Source organism: Penicillium chrysogenum, assembly GCF_028827035.1.
Source record: "Penicillium chrysogenum strain IBT 35668 chromosome Unknown utg000005l_segment0_segment0, whole genome shotgun sequence".
NCBI lineage: Eukaryota > Fungi > Ascomycota > Eurotiomycetes > Eurotiales > Aspergillaceae > Penicillium > Penicillium chrysogenum.
In genome coordinates, this window is record NW_026622753.1 from 6,268,528 (window position 1) to 6,293,196 (window position 24,669).

Consider the following 24,669-nt stretch of genomic DNA (forward strand, 5'->3'; position numbering starts at 1 on the left):
GCAAACTATTGTATTATATGCATTATTACCGTCTAGTGGAATCCAACACTTGAAACAATTATGTGCAATTCGAAAGAACTTGGATAATGATAACGCCACTGCACCAGCAGTTTGGGTAAGGACAGCTAGAACGCACCAGGACTATGTCTTGGGAGCAGTCCGGACAGGCTGAAAAAATAAGATACAAACAAGAAACCGACATCTTCATGCCAAGACTCATGCTTTGTACAAAGTGTCCAGGAAGCCTTCTGCCAGACGGCTGACGACACTCTTATCGGGAATGCTGCCAGCCACACCGTACAGAGCAGAGGTATCACCACGCTTGAGGATGTAGGATTTGCCTTCACGCTTGCGCTGCTCAGCCTTTTCAAGCTCTTTGCCGATGACTTCACTCAGATCAGCAATGAGCTGGTCGACAGCCTTAGCAGTGGGGATAGTGAAGGCACAGTGGATGGCCGCCGGCGATTGCAGGGCGTTCAGGTGCCAGCCTTTAGCAGACAGGTCATCGGCGATATCATAAATGTCAATGGCACCGTTCTTGCTGCGGAAGGCGACCACACTAACAATGGGGTTACCGATGACCTCCATGTGCAGTGAGATGGTCGTGTCAGTCCGAACGGCTGTCTCGAACTTCCGCGCCGCGTTAATTATATCGGTGCAGCTGTTGACGTATCCAGCCTCGCCGACGCTCATGAGACTGGCCCAACAACCGGCGATCAGAGCGCCGGGGCGGGAGCCCGCCACGGAAGGAGAGGCATACACTCCACCGGACCAATCGGGGTAGATGAAATACTGGTTGTTTCGGTATGATTTGTTGCGGTAGATCAAGACCGAGTTACCCTTCGGCGCGAACCCGTATTTGTGGGTGTCGACACTGATGCTGGTCACACCGGGTTGGCGGAAGTCAAAGCCACCCTCTTCCTCGTAGGGCGAGGGGAAGCCGGCCTTCTTGAGGTGGGCAATGACGAAAGATCCCAAGCAGCAGTCAACGTGGAGAGGGATCTTGTACTTGGTGGCAAGATGCGATAGACCAGGGATATCGTCAACAATGCCGTGGGGGAAGTTAGGTGCTGATCCGACAAGAAGGACGGTATTGGGATTGATTAAACGGCGAACAGCGTGCACGTCAACCTTGAACTCGGGCTCCGGGCAAGGCACTCGGTGCAGCTTGATCTTAAAGTAGTTGCAGGCTTTGATAAATGCCGCGTGTGCCGTATCGGGAATAATCCTGCGATGACTGATCAGTCCTACTAGTCAATACCATATAGTATTCCTACGTCAACTTACATCTCGGGCTCAGTAACACCGCGCTCCAGGAAAGCCTTTTGCCGGGCAGCCAAGCAAGCCATAAGAATAGACTCGGTGCCACCGCTGGTGGTTACACCGGCACCATCCGAGGGGGCATTGAACAGAGCGAGAACCTAGATCAGACATCAGCTAGAATGCTCCTTCAAATACCGTACTCTAGACATAGGAATAATATGCATACCATAGCAACCACCTCAGCCTCCATCTTCCGAACACCAGGGAAAACGTCCGGATGAATCGGGTTCGCGACACCAAACTGCCCAAAGGCCTCAGCCTGTAGCTTCAACAGCTCCGCACCTCCATGGTAAACGGCGCCGCTAACGCGACCATCTTCCCAGCGGGTATGTTCAAGTCCAGCCAATTTGTCAAGTTCAGCGCGGACCTGCTCCGGCGACCAGCCCTCCTTGGGCAGTGTAAGATACCGTGTAACATCCGGCCCAGAGTTAACCAGCTTCGACTCGAGATTCGTGATCGCAGTGCTCACTTGCTTATCAACCTGGCCGCGGACACCAGGGACGCGAAGGAAGATACTGTAGCAGAACAGGCGGAGGGAGATATAGATGTTGCGGATGCTGCCGAAGATGCCGTAGCCACGGATGGAGTAGAAGGTCTTGCGCGTATACCGAAGGATGAATAGGATAAATACGATATTGCGGATACTGTGTTGAGGAAAGGTGTCAGTGGTGATCGCCTTTTGCCTTTTGTTCTGGGCCCGATTCCGCGGGGAACGGGGGAATTACTCAACTTACAGGTCAAGGTTCGAGGCAGAAAGGTGGGCGCTGGACACCCGGCCGTAGCCGACCAGCTTATTCTGCAGGGCAACTGGCAGCATTGAAGAGCTCATTGTTCCCCTAGAAATATTCCTGCAATAATGATGGGCGGGAGTGGCGATGGGGAGGTTTCATTTCGTCAAGTAGTACGCTAGTACGTTCTGACTGGTTGAGTCTTAGCGGGCCTCGGCTCCCACATGAAGCAGGCGCTCAACGTTTTGCATATAATGACAGGACAAGAGGTCTGGAGATCCATACATAATATATGTATAAAATTTATGTATTTATGTATTCATAGACTTGAAATAGTATCCATCCCATATGATAATAATCCCTTACGAGTTACTAGATGGACTCTTCGTAGACGATGTTCTGGTCTTTCTCCACTGACGTAATTGCTCCAGACTACCTAGGTACATCTACAACTACTATATAGAAGCACAACAGTCTTCAGAATAAGTCATTGCCCCTTCTGCGCTAAATGTACAAATTAAGGAGAACTCTTGTCTCCTAGCACAAATGTCTTTGCTCTCCCAAAAGACCAAGATGGTAAAAAAAAAAAAAAAAGAAGACTTTTCAACCCCTTATATGGAAAAAAATGTCAAAACAAATGAAAAAGCATCAAATCATCAGGTATCTGCCACGTCTTTGCACAAGCCACTGTGAGATAGCATGACACAATATATGTATTGGTGAAAGGAAATCGCCTATACGGGAAGACCGGCAGCCTGGGCCTCAAGGAGTTCCTTCTCCTTGGCGGCAAATGCGGCCTGCTCCTCAGCAGTCAGGTCAAGGAGGGGCTTGTTCTCGCCGGACTTCAGGTTACGGTGGTAGGCACGGATAATGCTGTCAGCATCATCGACGGCAATGGGACGAATATCAGCCATGGCCTTGATCTTGGCAGTGCACTCCTTGTATTGAGTGTCAGTCATCTCAAGCTTGAGCTGCTGAGCACGCGACTTGATGGCGTTCCAGCCGGTCAAACGGGAGGCGAAGTGGACGTAACGGGACATGCCGAAGTCGGCGGGGTTGATAATCTCGTAAGTGCTGGGGTTGTTGAGGATAGCCTTGGCGTGGATACCAGCCTTGTGGGTGAAGGCGCAGAATCCGGTGATGTAGTTGTTGAAAGGAATGTTGACCTCAACGGCCTCGGCGACGAGGTCCTCAATCTCCTTGAGCTTCTCGAGCTTGTACTTGCTCTTGACGTACTCGCGGTCGGCGACCATCATGCGGGCCATCAGACCACCGAGAGGGGTGATACCGTTACGCTCACCGATACCGAGAACGGAGGTATCGATGTGAGTGGCACCGGCCTCGAGGGCACAGAAGGCGTTGGCAATGGCACAGCCAGTGTCGTTGTGGAAGTGAGTCTCGATGTCACAGCCAACAACACCGCGCAGGACACGGACGAGCTCGTAGACCTGACGGGGGAAGCACAGCCAACGGTGTCGGCAATACCGACACGGTTCACACCAACCTTGTCCACAGCGGAGTAGATGGACAGAAGGTCAACCAGGTCGGAACGGAAAGAGTCCTCGCTGGAGAAACGGATCTCAATGCCCTTAGACTTGACGAACTCAATAACTTCAATGGCGGCGTTCTTGATGTAGGTCATGTCCTTGCCGTGAGAGTGCTCACGGAGGTAAGAAGAAGTACCGATAACAACATCGCTAGACAAAGTCAGTTCTGAGTCAACAAAATCAAGGACAAGATGCACAACTCACACTCCATCAACACCGGTCTCGACAGCAATACGGGCATCATCCATATGGCAGCGAATGTGAGTGAGAATCTAAACAGGTTATTAGATACCAATAGTCACGAGACCCGATCAAAACCCTAACGTACCTTAGCCTTCAGGCCGAGCTTGCAAATGGCCTCGCAATCCGCACGTGACTGCTCAGAAGCACAGGGACTAGTGAGCTCGATCTAAGTGATTACTATCGTTAATGTCTGTTTATGGATATGAACTATTCGTTTGGCCGATGACTCACGTAGTCCACACCGAAGTCATCGAGAGCCTTGGCAATCTCGATCTTCTTGGCGGTATCGAAGAAAGCGTTGGCGAACTGCTCTCCCTCACGCAAAGTAGACTCAATAATCTGGAAGCGTGAGACATTGCTAAGGAAATCGGTGACGCCAGCGTCGTGGCCGTAGGGGTTGCGGGATGCGGAGGGGTGGGGGTTCTGGCGAGTTTCAATGCCAACGAAACCAGAGTGGTCGCCGTCTAAATAAAAGTTAGAGGGAAATTCTGGCGCAGTGACTTTCAATTGACATACTGGCAGCGACGGTGGCAGGAGCACCATTGGGCTCGGAGTCGGCACCGGTACACATGGTGCAGATGGTGGGGGAGGGTTTGAGTGTGTAGAGTCGAGATGAGGAGGACGAAGTGCAAAAGTTAAGGATAATCCGAGGTCAAGATCGAAAAGGAAAATCAAGGTATTTAAGATCTTTGTAAGAAATGAAAAGAGAAGAGTCATAAATTCACAGCGAAGTAGTGGGCGGTGAATCCGAGTAAATGGGCCCCTCCCTTTGGACGGCAAAAAAGAAATTTTTGATTGTGGAGAGGTGGGGGAAGTATATTTTGGAGATAGGATCAAATCTCCTGCCGGATTTCTACTAATATACGAGGTAAAATTTTGGTATGTCTATTATTTCCTACTCAATTTGTCCATTTCCAATTGCTTTCTTCCCCAAAATTTGAAATTTCTGATTGAAACAGCATGTGTTATGCAATTTACTTCAATGGCTAAGAACCGACATCGGACCTCACCTGGGCACTTGTGGGGTTCTGACTCATAAGTCCACCTCAACTTCCAACTGATAATGATGTTTTTCTACTGATATATGCAGTTGTTATATAACAGCTATACTATTCTTTGTTTTCAAAATGAGAGACTCAAAACATTCTATTCTTACTATCCACAAAGTCCTATGCAAACGGAAAAGTGATGTCATCATCATTTCCGGTCTTCTAGTTGGCTCGAGGCCTCAAGCGCTGGGATATGATCTGCGTAGATCTCAAATTATAATGTCGACACACAAGTTGACATGCTATGAAACGGGTGCATTACAAGGATCATTCAAATTTTACACGTATTAATAGTATATAACAGGTTATTATTACTCAGGGGCCAGCCTTTTCCTATTATTAAGCTTGCCACTCAGGTGCAAAGGACACGCTCACTAAGCATTGCGTGGAGCAGGTCCAAGACTCCCGAGGTCCTATAGGTAGATATGCGTTTATAAAATACTTGTCTATCAGTGGACAGGTAGTGATGCACCATTACTTATCCTAACTACTCCAACTTCTGGAAGCACTTGAATGTTAGTGTCTTATGTTTCAAATGAATTCAACTCATGCCCAGGTGCAGGCCCCAGGATGGGTAGTACAGTTTACACACTTGCATTTTACCATTGTATCCCAAAATCCTCAATAACCATATTGAATCACTAGTACGAGAGCAATTCCGGGTACTAAAATTCCAAATGCAATTGTGTGTCTTCCAATTTTGTGTAGATCAATGAAGATCGCCAAGTGTGATAGTGATGTTTATTTCTCTTCAACCATTCGATATCACCACCGGTCCTGCAGGGCCTGTATTGACGTTGTAGCTCTACATAATCTATTCAGAACTGGTTCAACGATAACCCTAAATCGTTCTTCAGTCTCGACAAGAATCTCAATACATATGTACAGATGCAAGATCAGCGCTGCCGTTCAGTTGGGCATCACTTCCGATCTATATTGTACATATATTTCATTCCGAACGCATCCAATCATCTCCCGCCGACGAAATCCGATATCATTCTAATTCTAAATTATTCATAGAGAAAGATGGGTTATATATATAGGTAGGGAATGGGCCCATAACGATGGATTCATATTCTAGGAATGAAGAGATGAGACGCTTTTCCATATCAATTTCATAGAAAGTATCCCATCGAATCCGATACATGCATTAGTTAGATCTTCTATCCATACCCGTGGACATATGTACTATTCAACAAGGTTGGAAAGTATATAACGGCCAGCACCAGCGCATTCTGGCCATAAGTAATATCTAGTCTTCAAGACATGCAATGGCAGCAAAACTCGGCCTTCAGTGTACATGATACCAATTGTTGACATAACGGCACCTAAAGTTGTGGGGTCGGGAGCTTTCATGCAAGTCAGAATCCACATGGACCAGGATGATTTGCACTCAAAAAAATCTAGTCGATTGCAATATAGATAAAAAGACATTATGATATGCATCTGGAACTAATCTGGAACATTTCCTGAACTAAGTAGCATAGGGAGTGCTGCCATCGGTGCAAAGAGGGAGATGTTGTGGGAGTAAATTAAAGTGTTGTGGTTGGCCCGCGCTCAGGCCAGCTGTCTTCCCAACTCCTTCTGGACACCATTCTTCCTCTTGTCTCTGACTGTGCCAATTCTTATCCGCCTTTCGGTCATTGGTAAGTGCCTCGATTAAGTTCCATCGTATTAGACTTGATTCATCATTCCCGAAACCTGTCTCACTAACTTGTTCCGCGCCTCAGCCCTCAAGATGCGTTTCACTTCGCTCGTCACCGTCCTCCCTGCTCTGGCCATGGCCCAGGAGCAGATTCCCCTCGCCGACCGCGTGCAGGGATGGTTCAACCAGGTCAAGTCCTACGTGCCGACAGCTGCCCCCGTTGCTGCCCCGATGGAGAAGCTGGCCGAGAAGGTTACCGAGAAGAGCGTCACCAACGTGTCCATGGACAACTGGAAGTCCATCCTTACCCCAGGACCCCAGGCGGAGGACTGGTTGATCTACACCACTGGTGGTAACAAGACCTGCTTCGGTCGCTGCGGAACTGCCGATAAGGCCTTCAAGGTGGGTTGATGCTTGGTCCTGGGCGCGTCTTTTTACCAAGTATGAAGACCCTAACATGTTCGCAATTACCAGGAATCCGTTCTGTTGTTCTCCGCCGACCCCACCTCACCTAACCTCGGATACTTGGACTGTGAGGCCAATCAGGTTCTATGCGCCGCCTGGTCCGCCAGCGCTCCCTCTGTCCAGTACTACCAGGTCCCCAAGGAGCCGTCTGTTGGCGAGGAGCGTGCCCCTACTCCTCTCCACAACATCTACCTGAACTCCACCACCGTCACCCCCGAGAAAATCTACGAGATCCACGCCAAGAAGGGCTACGAGAAGGTCCCCGCCTATGAGGGCGCTCTCCACCCCGTTGACGGCTGGGTTGCCAAGTACCAGCTCAACATCCCCATGGGATACGTCATCTGGGGTCTTGGTGCTGTCCCCAGTTGGCTGTTCATGATCGGTATCAGTTTCTTCAGCCGTACCATGATGTAAGTTGGAATTGATTTATGCTTGTTGTTTGTTATCAGTCTAACGCCGGAATTAGGAGCCGTCGCGTGGGTCCCACTGGAAACGCCCCTCGTGCTGCCGCCCCCGCTGGTAGCGCAAACTAAACAGCCTCTTTTGGTCCATGTTGGTGTTTTGGGTTGTATATAATCAGTGGTAGTTATTGTGACGCGTCCAATATACTACTTGGGTTGGTTTGTGTTCTTGTTGGGCAGACATCTGTCGGGGATGGGGCCTCTTCAATCTTGGCTTTTTTCCAGCTACTTTTTTAATCAATGTATCCCAGAAATCTAGCGGGTTTTTGTAACAGATTCACCGAATGCATTAGTAACTCATAACATCCAGAGGTCAACCTTGCCTCTGTGCCCAGAATATAATTGATTTGTATACCTTTCCAAGATCCCAAGGCTGTGGCCCCTTTGCTACCCAATCTATGCTGCTATCTTCATAACGCGCCTGCTGCCTCACCCTGAACCAGCGTACTCGAGGTTATAGTCATCGCCCGATTCAGAGTCACCCGGGGAAGACCATGTGGATGCTCCCCATATTATCCCCCATGTTCAAAATGAAAGCATTGAACTGCTCCATTTGTCAAAATTGATATCCAAGGTGCAAAGGTGATTATTCTAACGCTTTTTAACTGCCGTCAGCACCGTGGGTCTACCCCAGAATTGTCCGCATAGCAGAATCGGCTTGGGACACCATGGCTGGGTTCTGGCACTCATCTCTAGAGGTTAGATCTAGCCATGCTGCACGTCAATAGAACAGTTTGTATGCGAACACTGTGACACTTTGCATGACTTGAATACCAAATGGCATGAGAGAAGTCGATTGCACCAACTTACGTACCCCAGACTCACACTCACAGTTTGTTCTTTTCTTGCAGCTCGCTTGTTCTACGACTTTATCGTTTTCTTGGCCTGTTCAACCAATACTACACGACTAATACTACTTATATAAAGGGCTGGACGCTTAGCCATTTGAGAGTGTCGTGATTCCTCATATACAGTTTCCATTTGCCTTCTCTCGCCAACCAAATGTCAAACATACCAACCGTCCTTACAAAGGCACTAAGTGACAGAGACTACCCCAAGCTCGGCGACGACTCCAATCTCAGCATCCCGGCGAAGGCCTCGGGTATCCTCGTCCTCTACTAGTATTGATTGGTTTAACAACTTGATTTAACATCATTGTCTTTGACAAGGACCACTAGGAAGTAGTACCTAGATATAAACCGGCTATAACAAGCTCGCAAGCCCATCAAACCCAACCTAGTCATGGTTCTGGCTTTCTCAGTATGACCACTTACATCTATTAATCCCTGGTTACTAACTACCACTACATGTTTATGATGATACACGTTGATGATTTTATCATTGCTGCTCCGCACGACGAAGATATCCAGCAGGTTGTTGATGAGCTTCGTCAGTTTTACGATATGAAGGATCTCGGAGAACCAAAGCAGTATCTGAACTGCGCTCTGGATCGGGATTGCGCCAAGAAGACTATCACGATGTCACAGAAGGCATACGTGCAAGATGTGGAAAACTACACACATCTATCGTCGATAAGCTGCCTAGCTACCCCAGCTCAATGTGTTGTTTCCTTGGCGTCGAAATTGCAAGAAAGGGAAGACAACTGTTGCACAGTACGCTTGAGTTGGAGTTCACACGGCATGAAAACAACAAGGAAAGATTGCTTAAATTAATGCATTCTGAGATTGGAAGCTACCGTCCGCATATTCCGTCATGAAGTGTTTTCCATGCTTGAGCTTCGCTCCCAAGTCCCGTTCTCCTTCCAGTTCCCCAATCTCGTTTAATGTCTATCCTCTTGGCGATTTCCATAGCGTCAGTGCCAGTGTGTGGTAATGTCTTCGCATGCAGTATGGCTTCACAGATTGAGGTATATTCTCTGAATTGGGCGAAGGAATGAAATACGGTCCTGGGTTAATCCGAGGATGATGCAGATGTATTGTACATCATAACACTCAATAAAAGAGGATAGAGAGTTCGTTGAACCAGGGGATAAAAGCAATTTCATAGATGTGGATAGATCTCCAGACGCGCTTGCATATTGCATCCAATTCAACTATAACATGTCATAAGCTCGAGATAGTTCCGATACTTCCTCTTAGAGATCGCTCTCTCAGTGGAGCTGGCCCCGAAACGCGAGCTTGATTCTGTGACTTCTTTCCCAAGACATCCTGAGCTAATATAACCTCAACACCTTCAGACTGAAGCTGCAAAATCGACTCAATCGATTCTTCAGCTTGATCCTTGTTTGTATCAATGCAACCAATGTGCAACCATTGTGGCCACATTTATCTGCCAGTGTCCAATCTCCCCCTCTTTGCTCATAACACGTCGATTATGGCACGCACCCCTAGGTAGTAAGTATGCTGACCTGGCCGCGCGAGCGAGGAAATTGATATATTCAGGGAGATTGACTGGTGCATCAACTATCAAGATACTGCTGTCTTGAAGGATATCCACCAGGACACAGCGCAAGGCGACCGGCCTGAAGAGCGTGAACTTGGACATGGAGTTCGGTATTAGTAGACGTAAATGACAACTTGGGCGTCAATTGCTGACAAAAAAAAAAAAAAAAAAAAAAAAAAAAAAAGAGCAAGACGTAGTCCGAAGTTAGGTCGTTTCATTTGAGACGATTCTTGTTGCCTCTTGTGGGGGAATTAACAAGTTGAGGTTAAAGAGGTCGAACCTACCCCAACATTGGACGAAGAACAATTCAATTGTAGGATCAATTGACAATTTCAGGGTCAACTGCAACCGCTGTTGCCTGTGCGTGGAAATTGAGGCGTCTATGGAATACGCTCTTTCGTCTTTCGTCTTTCGTCTTTCGTCTTGATTCTTGATTCTTTGTATCTCTCTTTCCTCTCCTCCCCTAAAGAACTCAGACATTGGTTATTCCTACATTCTTTTCATCTTCCATCGAACTTATGAGTCCAGTCCGTCTGGCTTGAGATCTACCTGCCTCTTGTCGTCCAATCTTGCACTTGCAGGAATCTCAAGATGATGCAGGCAAAGGCCATTGGTTTCATTGGCCTTGGAAACATGGGTTTCTCGATGGCAACCAACTTGGCCGAGAAGCTTCCAGTCAATTCCAGTGTCCACGTGTTTGATATCATCCCGGCTCTAGTGGATGATATCTGCGCGAAATATCCGGATAGAGTCGTGGCATGCTCTGGTCCGAAGGATGTTGCCGACAGATCAGTATGTATCTCGAATCACATTAATCTTCTTGCTTTTCGAAGAGAAAATACTAACGCGATGTAATATCCACTAGGACATCATCATCACCATGTTACCCGAAGGAAAGCACGTCAAGGCAGTTTATATGGGAACGGATGGAATCTGCTCCAGCGACGTCGGACAGAAGCTTCTAGTCGACTGCTCGACCATCGACACCGCGAGCTTCCTAGAGATCAAAGACCACATTAGCAAGAACTTTCCCCGCGCCTCATTCTACGACGCCCCGGTCAGTGGCGGTGTGATCGGAGCGGAGCGAGGAATGATTGCGTTCTTCCTCGGCTGTGCCGAAGACAACACCAAGGACATCGAGGAGCTCAGACAATTGTTTAGTCTGATGGGGAACAAACTCATTCCATGCGGTGGTCCGTCTCTCGGAATCGCAGCCAAGCTTTCCAACAACTACCTCTCCGGTATCATCGCGATTGCATGCTCGGAGGCCATGGACATGGGAATGAAGTCCGGACTAGACCCGCGAGTCCTGGCCCAGGTTTACGCTGCCGGCAATGCTCAAAACACCATCTGTGATCGCTTCAACCCGGTGCCTGGGGTTGATCCCGATGCGCCGTCCTCGAACGGTTATAAGAAGGGGTTCAAGGTCCATCTTATGAAGAAGGATATTTCATTGGCTTTGGACATGGCTCGTCGCGTGGGATCGACTAATGTGCTTGGGAGCGTGGGATTGCAGATCTACAAGGAAGCCAGTGAGGATGAGCGATGCAAGGACTTGGACTCACGGATCGTGTTCCGGTACTTGGGTGGAAACGAGAACTGGAAGGCTGATCATGAGAACAAGGATTAGGCTTCTATGTACATAACCCCGATTTAGGGGGTTATCCCAGTTCCTGATACGGAACAGACGAACCGCAGAGGGACCAAGCGAACATTCTACCTGAATCAAAGGCAAGTTTTTTTACTGGAGCGAATGATTGTTAAGCCCCGAGACAAAAGCATACGATAATGACATTCTCAGACGATTTCCAGCGTATGTCGGCAACGGATAAATAGGTTCGAATTGGAAGGTTGTTGACATGTTGAAGACCAAGTGTAGGTACAAGTAGCAAAGCCAGAACGGGCCCAACGAGGTCACACACCCGGCAATACTCAAATAAATAACATACAAAGAGATATTTTGGACCTCTAAGAATGCGGTTCATTTGGAATTTATCAAGCTAATGAAAAAGAAAGTGAGCCCAAGGTGAGCGCAGTGGAACAAAACGTGAAGATATCCAGGGCGGTCGAGTTTCCCTCAAAGTTTTATCCGCAAGGCTGAGATCTTCAACCACCAACCAACCCAACTCAAAATGGCCGCCCCAGCACCATTAGACCGGGTGCCTCCCACAACGGCCGCCTACGTGATCGCAACAGCCATCATTGCAGGCGTGACCGGATATTTCATTGGCCAAGGCTCGTCGCTCAACCTCTTCAAAGAGAAGGAAGGGTGGCCAAACAGCTACGATGTGAAGGTCCACAGCCACTCCTCCGATGAGGAGGACGAATCAGACTCTAAAGATGAAGAGACCGAGGATGAGGGCAACGGGGAAGAGCTGTCGAGCTTCAAGGACAACAACGAGGAGGTCAAGCTGGTGCTCGTCGTTCGCATGGACCTGGGCATGACCAAAGGTATGTACTCTACGAACGTTTCGGTTATTCGCATTTTGTGTTGCAAGCGCTTACGATCTCTTTTTCTTAGGCAAAATCGCCGCCCAATGCGGTCACGCTACCCTTGCCTGCTACAAATACTTCCTTGAATACGCGCCCAACTCGCCTATCCTCAAGAAATGGGAGCGCGGTGGCCAGGCCAAGATCGCGTTGCAGGTCAAGTCTGAGGAGGAGTTGCTGGTCATGCAGGCTCAGGCTATTAGCCTTGGGCTTTGCACGCGCGTTATCCAGGATGCTGGGCGCACTCAAATCGCAAGTGGCAGCAAGACCGTGCTGGGAGTCTTGGGCCCCAAGAGTGTGGTTGACGGCGTGACGGGACACTTGAAGCTGCTGTAAATTACACACCTTATACATGTGCTTTACTTGCGTTTAGATAGGCAATGATGATCATGACCTCGACGAACATATTCAAACATTACTGAATCCATCGCGTTCGACATGCGACATGCGACATGCGACAAGCTAGTACTGGATATGCGCACATACCAGAATACGTGTTTCACGTTTCCTAGACAACGTAGTCCCGCAAAACGAAGACTTTCTTCAATCCAAATGTTTACAATATACGAGGTCTATTTGTAGGATATGTTGGCAAGTCATGGTTATTCCCTAACCTCAGCGGCCAACGGCCAATCGGCAAAGAGATATGAAATATGACGCCGTCCGACACCAAGCTGTCAAGCCGAGCTCACCAGTGGGAGCTCAAGACCCGCATCACAAGGCGCAGACACTTATTCTGAGATCTGTCGACCGGAAACCGTAAAGGCCATCCACGAAAATGATGGCTCCAAGCTCGTCGAAATGCCCAGCTCTCAACCGTCACACAGAAACCAGTCAGACTGGAGTCCGTGGACAGGAAATCTGGACACAGATCCGGTGTTTGGTGAAGAAGAAAAGAGGAAAGAAAAAGAGGGAAGGCTCTTATTTATGTCACAAGTGGGGCCGCTAAGATTTTATGGCACTAGGCCTGGATAGGTATAGTGCTATGTGGCTAAGTCACGTGACCAGATTGCGGTTATCAGGAAACCAGACGGCGTCGCGCTGAAGGCCAATACCTTTCCATCTCTTTCCCTCCTCCTCCATACACCGTCAAAATGGCGGACGCTCTATCCATCGAGCAAAATAACAAGATCCGAGTGGCTCTCGGCCTTAAGCCACTCCCAGTCCCCGGCGCCGGCCCAGAATTCAGAGAAGAGGACGACAGCGAGTCCGGCGAGGAAGAAGACCCAGCAAGCACCCTCGAGTCACGACAGGCGGAGAGCTACGAAAACTGGAAGAAGGTTCAGGACGCCGCCGAAGCGAAACGGAAACGAGATGAAAAGAATGCTGCCATCAAGCGGGCGCGTGATATCGCCCAAAGGAATGTGCAACTTCAAGGATCTACACTAGGCGAAGCGAATGACGACCAACTTGATACTAAGGCCTGGCTGGCTCAATCCAAAAAACGTCAAAAGAAGATCGAGAAGGAACGCGCGCAGAGACTGGCCGAGGAACTCGCAGAGCGGGAGCGCCTTGCCGAAACTGAGTACACTGCAGCGGATCTGGCTGGTATCAAGGTCGGACACTCTGCGGGTGCTTTTGGGGGTGGCGAAGATCACATCCTGACGCTGAAGGACACGGCGGTGGACGATGAGGAAGAGGACGACGAGCTCCAAAACCTCGATTTAGTCGAGAAGGAAAGAACCGAAGAGAAGCTGGAGCTCAAGAAGAAAAAGCCCGTCTATGATCCTACGGCGGAGAACCAGGGTATTCTTTCACAGTATGATGAGGAGATCGAAGGCAAAAAACGGAAGAGATTTACACTCGACGCCCAAGGCTCGACCGAAGAACGCGAAGCAAAGCGACAGGAAGTTTCCAACCAGTTGCGGAAGAACATTATCAGCCTCGACTTTGAGCCCGAAGTGCCATCCTCCGATTACATGGACATCAGCGAGGTTAAAATTAAGAAACCTAAGAAAAAGAAGGCCAAAGCTACAAAACAGAGGACTTTCATGGATGACGAGGAGGCTCCTCCGGTTGCGGATTCGACCGATGCGCAAGGATCCTCGGCCATGGATATCGACTCAAATGGCGGTGTCCCAGTCCCTGCTCCCCGCAGACCCATCAATGAAGATGTTTCTTTCGTGGACGACGATGATCTTCAAGCCTCTCTTGCGTTGCAGCGGCGCGCAGCCTTCAAGAAGCGCAAGAAGATCAGCCCCGAGGAGCTCGCCAAGCAGCTTCGAGAGGAGGAGACTCAGACTCCAATGGAGATTGAAACCCCTGATAATGAAGGCGAAGAGCCTGGCCTTGTTATCGACGAAACATCAGAGTTTGTGTCAAATCTACACAAGCCTACACTCCTTGAGCAGGAAGCGAAACGCGTCACAACGGCGGCCAGGGAGCCTGAAAGTCCCAGCGCAGAGCCCGAAGGCGAGGGTGTTGAGGTTGATATGGACCGTTATGGCGATATCGAAGACGAAGAGGAGCTCGCTGCGCGCATCAAGCGCGATGAAGTATCTGCGGCCGAGCCACAACAACTCAGCGGCACAGGCCTGGAAGAGGAATCAACTTTGGACCAAGGTCTTGCTGCTACTCTATCGATGTTGAAATCGCGCGGTCTGGTCAAAGAGACCGACAGCACCAGCCAAAACGCACTGATGCGCGATCGCCAGCGTTTCTTGGCCGACAAGCTGAACCGCGAGACCGAAATCGAGCGACGCGCGCGGCAGCAGCGTGAGCGGGACCGCGCCTCGGGCAAGCTTGAGCGCATGTCGGCCCGTGAACGTGAAGAATACGCGCGCTGGGAGAACAAGCAGCGTGACCAGCAGGAAGCTCGTCATATGGCCGATGTGTTCAACCGCGAATACAAGCCCGACGTCCAACTGCGGTATGTGGATGAGTTCGGTCGCAACATGAACCAGAAGGAAGCCTTTAAGCAACTCAGTCACCAGTTCCATGGCAAGGGCAGTGGAAAGATGAAGACTGAGAAGCGTTTGAAGAAGATCGATGAAGAAAAGAAGCGCGAGTCTATGAGCACGCTGGACAGCAGCCAGAACACCGGCATGAACACTGCTGTGGGCACTGCTGCGCGCAAGAATCGCCAGGCTGGTGTTCGCTTGGGCTGATACTTTTCTTTTTTTCACTATTTCACTAGCCAAATACCAAATTTACGATATCCGAAGTCTACATATGTATGTTGTATCCCCAAGTCGGAACCCTCGCAGTGTGTATTAAGCCTTGATCAACGGATCCATAACTAGTGTAGTTATCTTGTGTGAGGAGAAGGTACCGATTTCAATATTCCGTATTAGAATACATACACAAGATTAAGGGATTAACATCATTGTATTTAACCGAGTTCCTGTGGGGTGTACGGAGTAAGAATAGTGTCAGCTCTGACACGGGGAAAAATAGGAGAAATCCCTTTCTCCAACTATGTGAGGGGAAACGGTGTGGAGTTAAGACAGCCTCGATCAGTTCACCGGGAGATTCGACTTGCCGGGAAATCCCATTTGGAGATGGGCTGATGTATGTTGATGTTAATATGTTAATATGTTATCAATGGATACATAAGTGTAGTTATAATGTTTTCAATGTTGTCTCACTCTACATTCCAGAATGAATTCAATAAAAAGCTATACACAAAATATCAACAATTCACCACATCCAGTAACCAAATCCAGCAATTATACCCAGCAGCTAAATCCAGCAACTAAATCCCTGTAGACACAGCTGATCCCCTGCAATTTACCCGGAGCATGCAGCCAATCCCATTCGTACATCTCGCCGGGGTCAGTTGTACCTGGTACCTAAACCGAGGCGGACCTGCATACCAATTGGCAGGTATCCGGTACCGCTATCACATGAGTCAGGGCGAAAAACATCGGGACTACGTCTCCGATCCTTTATATTCTTTCTCACCTCCGATTCTTCCCTTTCCCCTTCCAATCCCAAATCTAGGAGATCTAGGTCTTGTTCCTTCAATTTTTCTTCATCTCTGCCATTATGCTTTCCACTCTCAGAGTCGCCAGCCGGTCGGCTGCCTCCCGCGAGGCCAACATGCGCACCGTCGTGACCGGAGCTAGACACGCCTCGGCCTGGTCCAACGTTCCCCAGGGTCCTCCTGTAAGCTTTGAGCTTGCAATTGCCACAATGGCAGCTTGAAAGGCCAATTCTAACGTAGCTCGGTCAATAGGACGCCATTCTCGGCATCACCGAAGCTTTCAAGGCCGACTCCTTCAAGGAGAAGATCAACCTCGGCGTGGGTGCCTACCGTAAGCATTGCCCCAAACAATCGCCGTGTTGTGCAATGGATTGGATACTGGATTGCTGACGCGCCATCCCCGCTGTTTCAGGTGATGACAAGGGCAAGCCTTACGTCCTGCCCTCCGTCCGCGCCGCTGAGGACAAGGTCGTCGCATCGCGCTTGGACAAGGAGTACGCTGGCATCACCGGTGTGCCCACCTTCACCACCGCCGCCGCCGAGCTCGCCTACGGCGCCGACTCCTCCGCCATCAAGGACAACCGCCTCGTCATCACCCAGACCATCTCCGGTACCGGTGCCCTACGCATTGGCGGTGCTTTCCTCAAGCAGTTCTACCCCGGCGCGAAGAAGATCTACCTCCCCAACCCCAGCTGGGCTAACCACAAGGCTGTCTTCTCCGACTCCGGTCTCGAGGTCGCCCAGTACCGCTACTACAACAAGGACACCATCGGCCTCGACTTCGAGGGTCTGATTGCCGACATCAAGGCCGCCCCCGAGGGCAGTATCATCCTGCTCCACGCTTGCGCCCACAACCCCACCGGTGTCGACCCTACCCAGGCCCAGTGGCGCCAGATCAGCGATGTCATGAAGCAGAAGGGCCACTTCGCCTTCTTCGACATGGCCTACCAGGGCTTTGCCAGTGGTAATGCCGACCAGGACGCCTTCGCTCCCCGTCACTTCGTCAAGGAGGGCCACAACATCGCTCTTTGCCAGAGTTTCGCCAAGAACATGGGTCTGTACGGTGAGCGTGTCGGTGCTTTCTCCCTCGTTTGCGAGAACGCCGAGGAGAAGAAGCGTGTCGATTCCCAGATCAAGATCCTCATCCGTCCCTTCTACTCTAACCCTCCCATCCACGGTGCCCGCATCGCCTCCACCATCATGAACGACCCTGCTCTTAACAAGCAGTGGCTCTCTGAGGTCGAGGGCATGGCTAGCCGCATCATCGAGATGCGCTCTCTCCTCCGCACCAACCTCGAGAAGCTCGGCAGCAAGCACGACTGGTCCCACATCACCAGCCAGGTAAGATCTCAAACTCAACTCTCTGGGTATGTGGTATGTTCTAAATCACTGACGTAATATCCAGATCGGCATGTTCGCCTACACTGGCCTGAAGCCCGAGCAGATGGACGCCCTTGCCAAGGAGGTAAGATTTACATCCGCACAGTTTCGCCAGTCTGATTCCTAACATTCTTCTCTAGCACTCCGTCTACGCTACCAAGGATGGCCGTATCTCCGTCGCTGGTATCACCTCCGCCAACGTTCAGAGACTCGCCGAGTCCATCTTCAAGGTTACCGGTTAAATTTAAAATCAGCTAGAAAGGAAATTTTGAAGGATATACGATAAAACGAATGTTGGGCAGCGAGAGAAACCGGGCCTGGGTTTCTCTTTGGAATCCCGGCCCTTTTGTACTGATATCTGGTGTCTCTGTTTCATATTTAGCATGGTTCGGCTCTGTCCGTCTTAACGGGGATTTTGGATTCATCTTCTACTTCTTTTCTTATTCCAGTATCAAAGTACTCTATAAACTTGGGTATGCTGTGCTCTCATCCACTCCCAAATCTGTCCCAACGGGCGTGAAACGGCGAGCGACCTGGAAGCGTCGAGCACCGTCCCTATCTCGACATTGGCTAGAAGGGACGCATTCTCGTTGCCTTGACTGCGGCCAAAGCCAGGGACATCACTCGCGCACCCATTCCTTAACATGCAATAGGTTGGTACTTGACTTGCTAGGTGCTGATGAATAAGTTTGGAGACACCGCAGAGCTCGTCTAATACCGAACTTGAGACTTCAGCAAGCCATTCTCGGCTGTCCTTCTGGTGCCCACGCAGTAAAAGCGCTCAAGGAATTGGTATTCTGCGATCCTTTTCTGTGCCTGTTGCTGAAGTAACTAGAGCAACTGTCCGAAGACCCAGTCAATAGAGATGACAAGCCCATCTCCCGGGCAGTACCAGCGATGAGGTTATACTAGGCTTCTGTCGTGTTGACTATCGAAGCCCAGTTGGAGATGAGTAAAGCCAGGACTTGGAAGAAAAGACATGGTTGAGTATCGAGTTTTTCGCACGTCCAGAAATGTTCTGTAAGCGAATGGGGAAAGATGAGGGAAGATATTGCGATAGTGGCCATATAAAATTCCTATTGCTGCATAGACAGACGACACGCCTTGCTCAATCCAAAGCGTAGTATGCGAAGTGGCAGGTAGAGAATCAATTCAAAGTCAATGTATTAAGAATCTGTCATTTTCGAGGCGATATGCAACCTGAAAGTAACTTGTCCAGCGACCGCTCCCTAACACCAATTACGCCATAATATCCAGCTTTTAATAGTAAAATGAATTAGTATCTCACCACTCGCTTCCGCCCATATCCAAACCAGCACCCGCAGGGCCGAGTGAGGGACAGATGCAGCCTGGCGGCGCATTAGCGGCAGAGTACCACTCCGACGGAGAAGGGGTAATGGATCGGCCCATGACACGGGCTAAGATACTAGCAGGTGTACCAGCGGGACCCTGGCTTGCATGGAGAAGGGCGAAGCGGAGGAAGACTTCGGAGATTGTAACGATGATTGAAATGATGATGAGGACAATGATGATCCAGGTTTGGTCTAGAATGGGGTTAGCTGGGAGGCTAGGGAGCGAGAAGGCCAAACATACGGGAAGTGCGGTTGTCGGCGATCGAGTCGGACAATATCTCTGCAAGATCGAGGAATACGCGACATCTCTCGTTGAGAACCTGAATTCGTGGTTTGATCTCCAAATACTCGCGCACGGCGATGTAGAGTGGGTAAAGGGTTGGTTCGCTCTCCCAGAAGAAGTTGGGGACATCGAGCATATTAGATGCTGGTGGGAAATGTTAGTATGGAACAACGTCTCTCCTCGGTAGTATAGCATGCAAGATGGCCTGTAGGGTGGGTTGGGAACTCACAAAGGTTGACCTCAACACGACTCTTAAACAACCGACCCAATATCCGGAAGACCTCTTCGCGCTTCATTCCCAATTGGCCTGTAACCGCAAGACGTCTGGGGACGTCCTTAGCGTCCGCCATCTGCCGGGCCATGACTTCCTCAAAGAAGCACAGTTTAGTGCTCTGTGAGATAGCATGGCTAATAGCGAGCTTGATCATGTGGTCGCCACTGCGAAGAGTGATCATATCGTTGTAGACTCGGGGACGCGAGATCTCGGTCGAATACTCGAAGTGGAACTCCTCTGTCTCAAAGTCTTCCTCGTCAAGAGGCATCGTTGCCAGCGGAATAGGGATACCGGTTGCAGACGACGTCGCAAAGGCCAGATCTGCCAGCAGGTCTTTCTCCTGTCGCTCGGTGAAGTTCCAGAAGACAACGACACCGTAACTGAAAACGAACATCTCAGCAACATTGTATAACGTCCGAGCCGGGGCTTGCGGTGTTGAAGACGAAGGCGCAGGGGCCGGTAGAGGGGAACGGTCTCGAATCAAAGCGTGGCTGTCGTCTGTGCTGTGCCTTCGGCGACGGAGTGCAGGTTCAGGCGAAGATTGCCGAGTTCCTGCATTGCTGTCTGGTTGCGGGAGTGGTGGGATACGCTGCAGCCCATCGACACTTTCACCAGAGCTGGCAGCATGCTCATGGTCGTGGTCATTGGGGAGGTGGCCATGAACTTCCTCAGCGATGCGACTAAGGAATTCCTCGCGATTTTCTTCCCGGTGATCATGGCCCTCATGCTGTCGCGGCGATGCTTCATAATGGTGCTCGTCCTCTGGACGATTGTGTCCACCAACTGAATGCTCCTCTGTCTCCAGCATGTATTCATCATGATAGTCACGAAGTTCATTTCGTTCAATCTCCTCGTCCAACAGCGACTTCCCACCGGGATATTTCAACACAGGGCTACTCCGCAGACGATACCCCTCATGGCCCGGCAAAAGAGGAAGATGATATGCCGTGTAAAGACAATCATCATAAAGCTTCGTCCGCCCACCATGCTGCTCCTTAACAAAAGCAGCAAGCGATCCCATCTTATACGCCTGAGCCGTACAGTACGCCGTAACACGCGCAAGCTTCTCCGTCCGCCGCGCCTTCGGCAACCGCTCAGCATAACTCTTCGCGCGCTCAGGCGCAACACGACGTTTCTTCAAGACTTCTTCCTCGGCCAGCATAGGGGCAAGATCATTATCGATGCCGAAATCACCCCCAAGTCGCTTCGACACAAGCAATTGGTGTCTGATTCTTTCCGGGTCGACATTCTTCTCCTCGGCCAGACGCGCGACAAGCTCCTCGTCCACGAGGTCCGCACCCTCGGATTCGTCTTCTTCGTCTTCTACGGGTGAGCCCTCCTCCAGCTCTCCCGTGTCAGGCAGAAGAACCAGCTTCTCACTGACTTTTGTCGTTCGAGGCGGGAGCCGCGGTTGCGCGGCGAGTCGGCCCATCGTTCCGCTGGACCCTGCCACTGCGCTTGAACTGCTGCTGCCCGAGCTGGTTATTAAGCCTCCAGCTGCAGAGGCAAGGCGGCGTGACCGTGAGGTTGCTGGTGGCCCGCGCTGCTGCATTGAAGGAACGTCGGAGGCATATTGGAGGACATTGTCGACGGTGATGAACCGGGTTGCGGGCGAGCGGCGGCGTCGGGGCGTTTGGGGTTGTTGCTGGTCTCGGGAATCTGTAACCTGTGTTGAAGATGTGCGTTAGTTGATATTGATCCGCATGGTGATTTGATAGTCGATCCCACCAAGACAGTTGGGCTGCGCTGGTTAGTCCCCCGTCCTCGGGCCGGGGGAGTCATTGTCAAAGGAGCCTAAAATTGGCGCTTGAGTATCTCCCTTTTGGTGTTTATTTGCTGGCACTTTGCAACATGGAAGAAATAGCTGGCCGTGGGTGTAACGATCGCTATATATGATGCTCCGAACCAGCAAGTTCGAATGGCCTCGACGCTAAGCCTAACTCGGAATAGTTTATTGAGCGACCAAATGACGTCTACTGTTACAGTCACGTGTATATTGAATCGCCAATCCCGTGACATTGCCACGTGTTACACCGCCCTACAAGACAGGGCCACCATACCTTATTGGGACTAGCAGCTGTCCGATGGCGTTTTAGTCGATCTGGGGTAAAAGTGAAGATCGACCGGAAACCGGTTCCAGTGTTTACTGACTATGAAATGAAATGAGACTGAGTTTTTATTGATATTTCATTGACTTGTGAGATTCATTTCATTGATTCCAGAAGTCAATTGGATTCTCGACTTATTTGCTTGTGTTGATTGGTGGCCTGACTATCCGAAAGCAAGTGCTACTCTACGAACCAAGAAAATTGAATCATAAGGATATGAATTGCTAAGGATAATATGACCGATGAACATGCAAACGCCGCGCTGTTGGTTGATTCGGCACTCTTTCGAGTGCAACACGGTCACCATGCAGATGTGATAAAAGAGAATAACGAGATTAAATTAAGAATGAAGGCCATCGCGAAGCTGCCGATCTTCCTCCCAGATTTCCTTCTTCATGCGTTGCAGATGAATGTGCTGCTTTTGCAGCTTGTCAAGGTCCACCTGGGGCGGGTTGGGAAGTGCTGCAAGGGAGTCATGCAAGTTGCGGTATTTGGTGTAAAAGTTCTTGAATTTCTGAGACTTCTCCCGCAGCTGCTGTCTCAGAATCTCGTAGCTCATTGGTGGAGACGCGCTGCCGGTGCTGCCACCGCTAGAGGAGCTGACCGCTCGACGCCGCTTGGCTTCCAAGTTTGCACTAGGACGTCCTGCCTGGGGAACGGATAATGAATCGGGCTCGGCCTTGCGCTTCAATGAGTTGGTGGTAGCCGGGGTGGCCTTCGTAATACCGTTGGGCTGGGGAGTACTTTTGCCAGATTTGGTAGCAGCAGGGGCTGCACGCCGCACCTTGGCGGGTTTGGCTAGCTGGGAGATGAGAGGCGAAGACGAGGATGAACCAGAGGATTGGTTCTGGCTGTCAGCCCGGCTGCGGTTGCTACTGGTAGCATCGGAAACATTGGCAGGAGGTGAGGAGCCGAGTGGAGACGGCTTCTGCGGTGAAGTAGAGGGTCGAGAGGGAGGACGCTTGGAAGACGTGACCTTGCTGACCGGTTTGGATGGTTCAAGCTTAGGCTTCGGTGCCTCAGGTTTGGCCTTGGGAGCAGGAGCAGGAACTGTCTCAGTGGTGCGAGGCTTGGCCGGTGCCTTGATTTTCGGTGCTGGGGGATTCGAATTGGATGGAGTCCGCTTGTGTTCCTTCGGTTGCGGCTTGGCTGCAGGCGCGGGAGTAGGAGTGGGGGCAGCAGGGGGGGATATCAGGCATGTCGGTATCGTCATCATCGTCCGAACTGTGGACGAATTCCGCGGACTTGATCTTGCTGTCCACTTTGACCGGTGCCTTCCCACCAGTCTTCTTCGTAACCCGTCCGGTGAGGGTGCTGTTGGTATTCTTGGTTTTGGTGGGTCGCTTGGTCGGGTCCTTGTCGCGAGCCTTTTGCGCGGTCGAAGTAGTCTTGGAACCCTTTGTGGCGCGGTCGGTCTCATTGTCCTTGCCCGAGTCCTCTCCGTTGGATTTGGCGAGTGGGGCAGGTTTCTGGGGCGGGCCAGTGCGAAGGTTCAAACGCGACAGGCACTTTCCCTTGCCCCGTTCAGACTTGGGAAGAAGTGTTTGCCAAAGTTTGTCGGATCGAGAGATGCGCATGCGATCAAAGGCAGAGATAGAATTCTCAATGGCTTCCTTTCGGTCCTCCTCCGTGTAATTGAAGCCAAACAAATCAAGATCCTTGTAGACTTTGTCCTTGAGATCATATTTCTCGGGGTTGATTCGGTTCAAAACGCCGAATTTCTCGCCGAGGGCGGTGCAGTCTTCGATGGTGGAGCGGGTTTGGCGGGCAAGGAACTTGGCCGATACGGCGCGAACGGCGAGAAGGTGAATGAAGGGAACCTTGAGGGCTTCGAGCCTCGCACGGTCTTTGTTCTCCATCATTGGAGCAGAGGTTGGAGTCATTGCGAGAGAGGGAGACTTGGGGGCACCCAAGATCGGACTTGCAGTGAGAGAACGATTGGCAGCAGTTTTGAGGAAACGATCTTTCTCAAGTTCGACTTTGGTTGTGGGACCTTTGTAGCCTGACTTGCTGCCTCGGAGAGCCTTCAGCTCATCTGGATGGGAGATTAGGTGAGTCTTCTTCGACTCCTTCCCTCTCTCGTGAGCATTTAATTTCTCCTCCAACTCTGCCAGCGCCTGATCGGTGGCGGCGGTAGCATTTTTAGCCTTTTCAACCTCGAGACTATGACTTAACACCCCTGTGAAATACAGTGACTCTTTATCGGATGAGCTATGGTAGATCTCAGATCGGTGGGTTTCGGGATAGGCATGGAACGTTTGAGACTTTCCCCCATAGTGAAGTGAAGGGTGTTTTCCCAGCCGGACTCGAGCCGGTTGATCCTTCCGTAGGCTCTGAATCAGATCATCAAGGGTGCTCTGCACCAGATTCAACCGCATGATCTGATTTGGCTTGACGGAAGGATCACCGGACTGATCTCCGAGGTGGAGAGACAGCCCGGTCTGAGGAATATTCAGTCCGGTCGACATTATGGGAGTTGAGGAGAGGTCAAGGTCGGGAGGAAGAGCGAGGGATTCGAGGATGTGAGCAGGGTCGGATGGCAGCGTGAGGGCTGCAGGTCAGGCGGCCAACTGCACGAGGGAGTGAGGTAAAACCATACGCCATAAGATCGTTAGAAATAAGGGATACAGAGGAAGCAATGCAGAATGTAAGATGCAAATGGTACAGAGAAGAGAGAAGAGAAGCAGAAAGAGAAGCAGAAAGAGAGCAAGGCGAAGCCGTAGAGTGGGGAGAGCTGACGGCGATTCCTTGTAAAATTACAGGGGATTCCCGATGGGGGTTTTTCCTTTTTTATTAATTAATTAATTATAGTAATTTCATTGTATTGTTATAATGTACATAGAACATAGATACATCCAATGTTCTTTATAATTCTGGTATTTCTTATAATAAAATATTGAACAGATAATTGAATAGAAATTCTACAAATATATATTGGTAAATGATCTATAGTTCTATAGTTCTATTGTCTCCTATTCATCTCTCTCCATATA

At 50.2% G+C, this 24,669-nt stretch overlaps 10 protein-coding genes across 10 annotated transcripts; 6 read left to right on the top strand and 4 right to left on the bottom strand.

The window, feature by feature from the left end:
* Positions 1-216: 216 nt before the first annotated feature.
* N7489_010778 (sphinganine-1-phosphate aldolase DPL1) lies at positions 217-2,152 on the bottom strand (the record flags this gene model as incomplete). Its single annotated transcript, XM_056716527.1, has 4 exons — positions 217-1,228; positions 1,288-1,421; positions 1,490-1,967; positions 2,058-2,152. 4 exons carry the CDS (start codon positions 2,150-2,152, stop codon positions 217-219), a joined length of 1,719 nt encoding a protein of 572 aa, XP_056564149.1.
* A 633-nt stretch (positions 2,153-2,785) lies between these two features.
* hcsA (homocitrate synthase) lies at positions 2,786-4,412 on the bottom strand (the record flags this gene model as incomplete). Its single annotated transcript, XM_056716528.1, has 6 exons — positions 2,786-3,499; positions 3,556-3,748; positions 3,803-3,870; positions 3,927-4,007; positions 4,073-4,305; positions 4,358-4,412. 6 exons carry the CDS (start codon positions 4,410-4,412, stop codon positions 2,786-2,788), a joined length of 1,344 nt encoding a protein of 447 aa, XP_056564150.1.
* Positions 4,413-6,628: 2,216 nt separating this feature from the next.
* N7489_010780 (uncharacterized protein) lies at positions 6,629-7,533 on the top strand (the record flags this gene model as incomplete). The annotated part of the gene is made up of 3 exons (XM_056716529.1): positions 6,629-6,937; positions 7,010-7,410; positions 7,467-7,533. 3 exons carry the CDS (start codon positions 6,629-6,631, stop codon positions 7,531-7,533), a joined length of 777 nt encoding a protein of 258 aa, XP_056564151.1.
* A 1,235-nt stretch (positions 7,534-8,768) lies between these two features.
* N7489_010781 (uncharacterized protein) lies at positions 8,769-9,084 on the top strand (the record flags this gene model as incomplete). The annotated part of the gene is made up of 2 exons (XM_056716530.1): positions 8,769-9,023; positions 9,076-9,084. The coding sequence occupies 2 exons, from the start codon at positions 8,769-8,771 to the stop codon at positions 9,082-9,084; spliced, it is 264 nt and encodes an 87-aa protein (XP_056564152.1).
* Positions 9,085-10,455: 1,371 nt separating this feature from the next.
* On the top strand, positions 10,456-11,494 carry N7489_010782 (uncharacterized protein; the record flags this gene model as incomplete). The annotated part of the gene is made up of 2 exons (XM_056716531.1): positions 10,456-10,656; positions 10,730-11,494. The coding sequence occupies 2 exons, from the start codon at positions 10,456-10,458 to the stop codon at positions 11,492-11,494; spliced, it is 966 nt and encodes a 321-aa protein (XP_056564153.1).
* A 502-nt stretch (positions 11,495-11,996) lies between these two features.
* N7489_010783 (aminoacyl-tRNA hydrolase PTH2) lies at positions 11,997-12,690 on the top strand (the record flags this gene model as incomplete). The annotated part of the gene is made up of 2 exons (XM_056716532.1): positions 11,997-12,315; positions 12,386-12,690. The coding sequence occupies 2 exons, from the start codon at positions 11,997-11,999 to the stop codon at positions 12,688-12,690; spliced, it is 624 nt and encodes a 207-aa protein (XP_056564154.1).
* A 758-nt stretch (positions 12,691-13,448) lies between these two features.
* On the top strand, positions 13,449-15,461 carry N7489_010784 (U4/U6-U5 snRNP complex subunit SNU66; the record flags this gene model as incomplete). The annotated part of the gene is made up of 1 exon (XM_056716533.1): positions 13,449-15,461. One exon carries the CDS (start codon positions 13,449-13,451, stop codon positions 15,459-15,461), a length of 2,013 nt encoding a protein of 670 aa, XP_056564155.1.
* Positions 15,462-16,341: 880 nt separating this feature from the next.
* On the top strand, positions 16,342-17,901 carry N7489_010785 (uncharacterized protein; the record flags this gene model as incomplete). Its single annotated transcript, XM_056716534.1, has 5 exons — positions 16,342-16,461; positions 16,532-16,610; positions 16,692-17,620; positions 17,685-17,744; positions 17,800-17,901. The coding sequence occupies 5 exons, from the start codon at positions 16,342-16,344 to the stop codon at positions 17,899-17,901; spliced, it is 1,290 nt and encodes a 429-aa protein (XP_056564156.1).
* Positions 17,902-18,949: 1,048 nt separating this feature from the next.
* N7489_010786 (RMD1 family protein) lies at positions 18,950-21,350 on the bottom strand (the record flags this gene model as incomplete). The annotated part of the gene is made up of 4 exons (XM_056716535.1): positions 18,950-19,203; positions 19,253-19,438; positions 19,524-21,234; positions 21,297-21,350. Coding segments are annotated over 4 exons (2,205 nt in total), but the record flags the coding sequence as incomplete, so codon positions are not given.
* Positions 21,351-22,016: 666 nt separating this feature from the next.
* Positions 22,017-24,144, bottom strand: N7489_010787 (uncharacterized protein; the record flags this gene model as incomplete). The annotated part of the gene is made up of 2 exons (XM_056716536.1): positions 22,017-22,825; positions 22,902-24,144. The coding sequence occupies 2 exons, from the start codon at positions 24,142-24,144 to the stop codon at positions 22,017-22,019; spliced, it is 2,052 nt and encodes a 683-aa protein (XP_056564158.1).
* Positions 24,145-24,669: the final 525 nt, after the last annotated feature.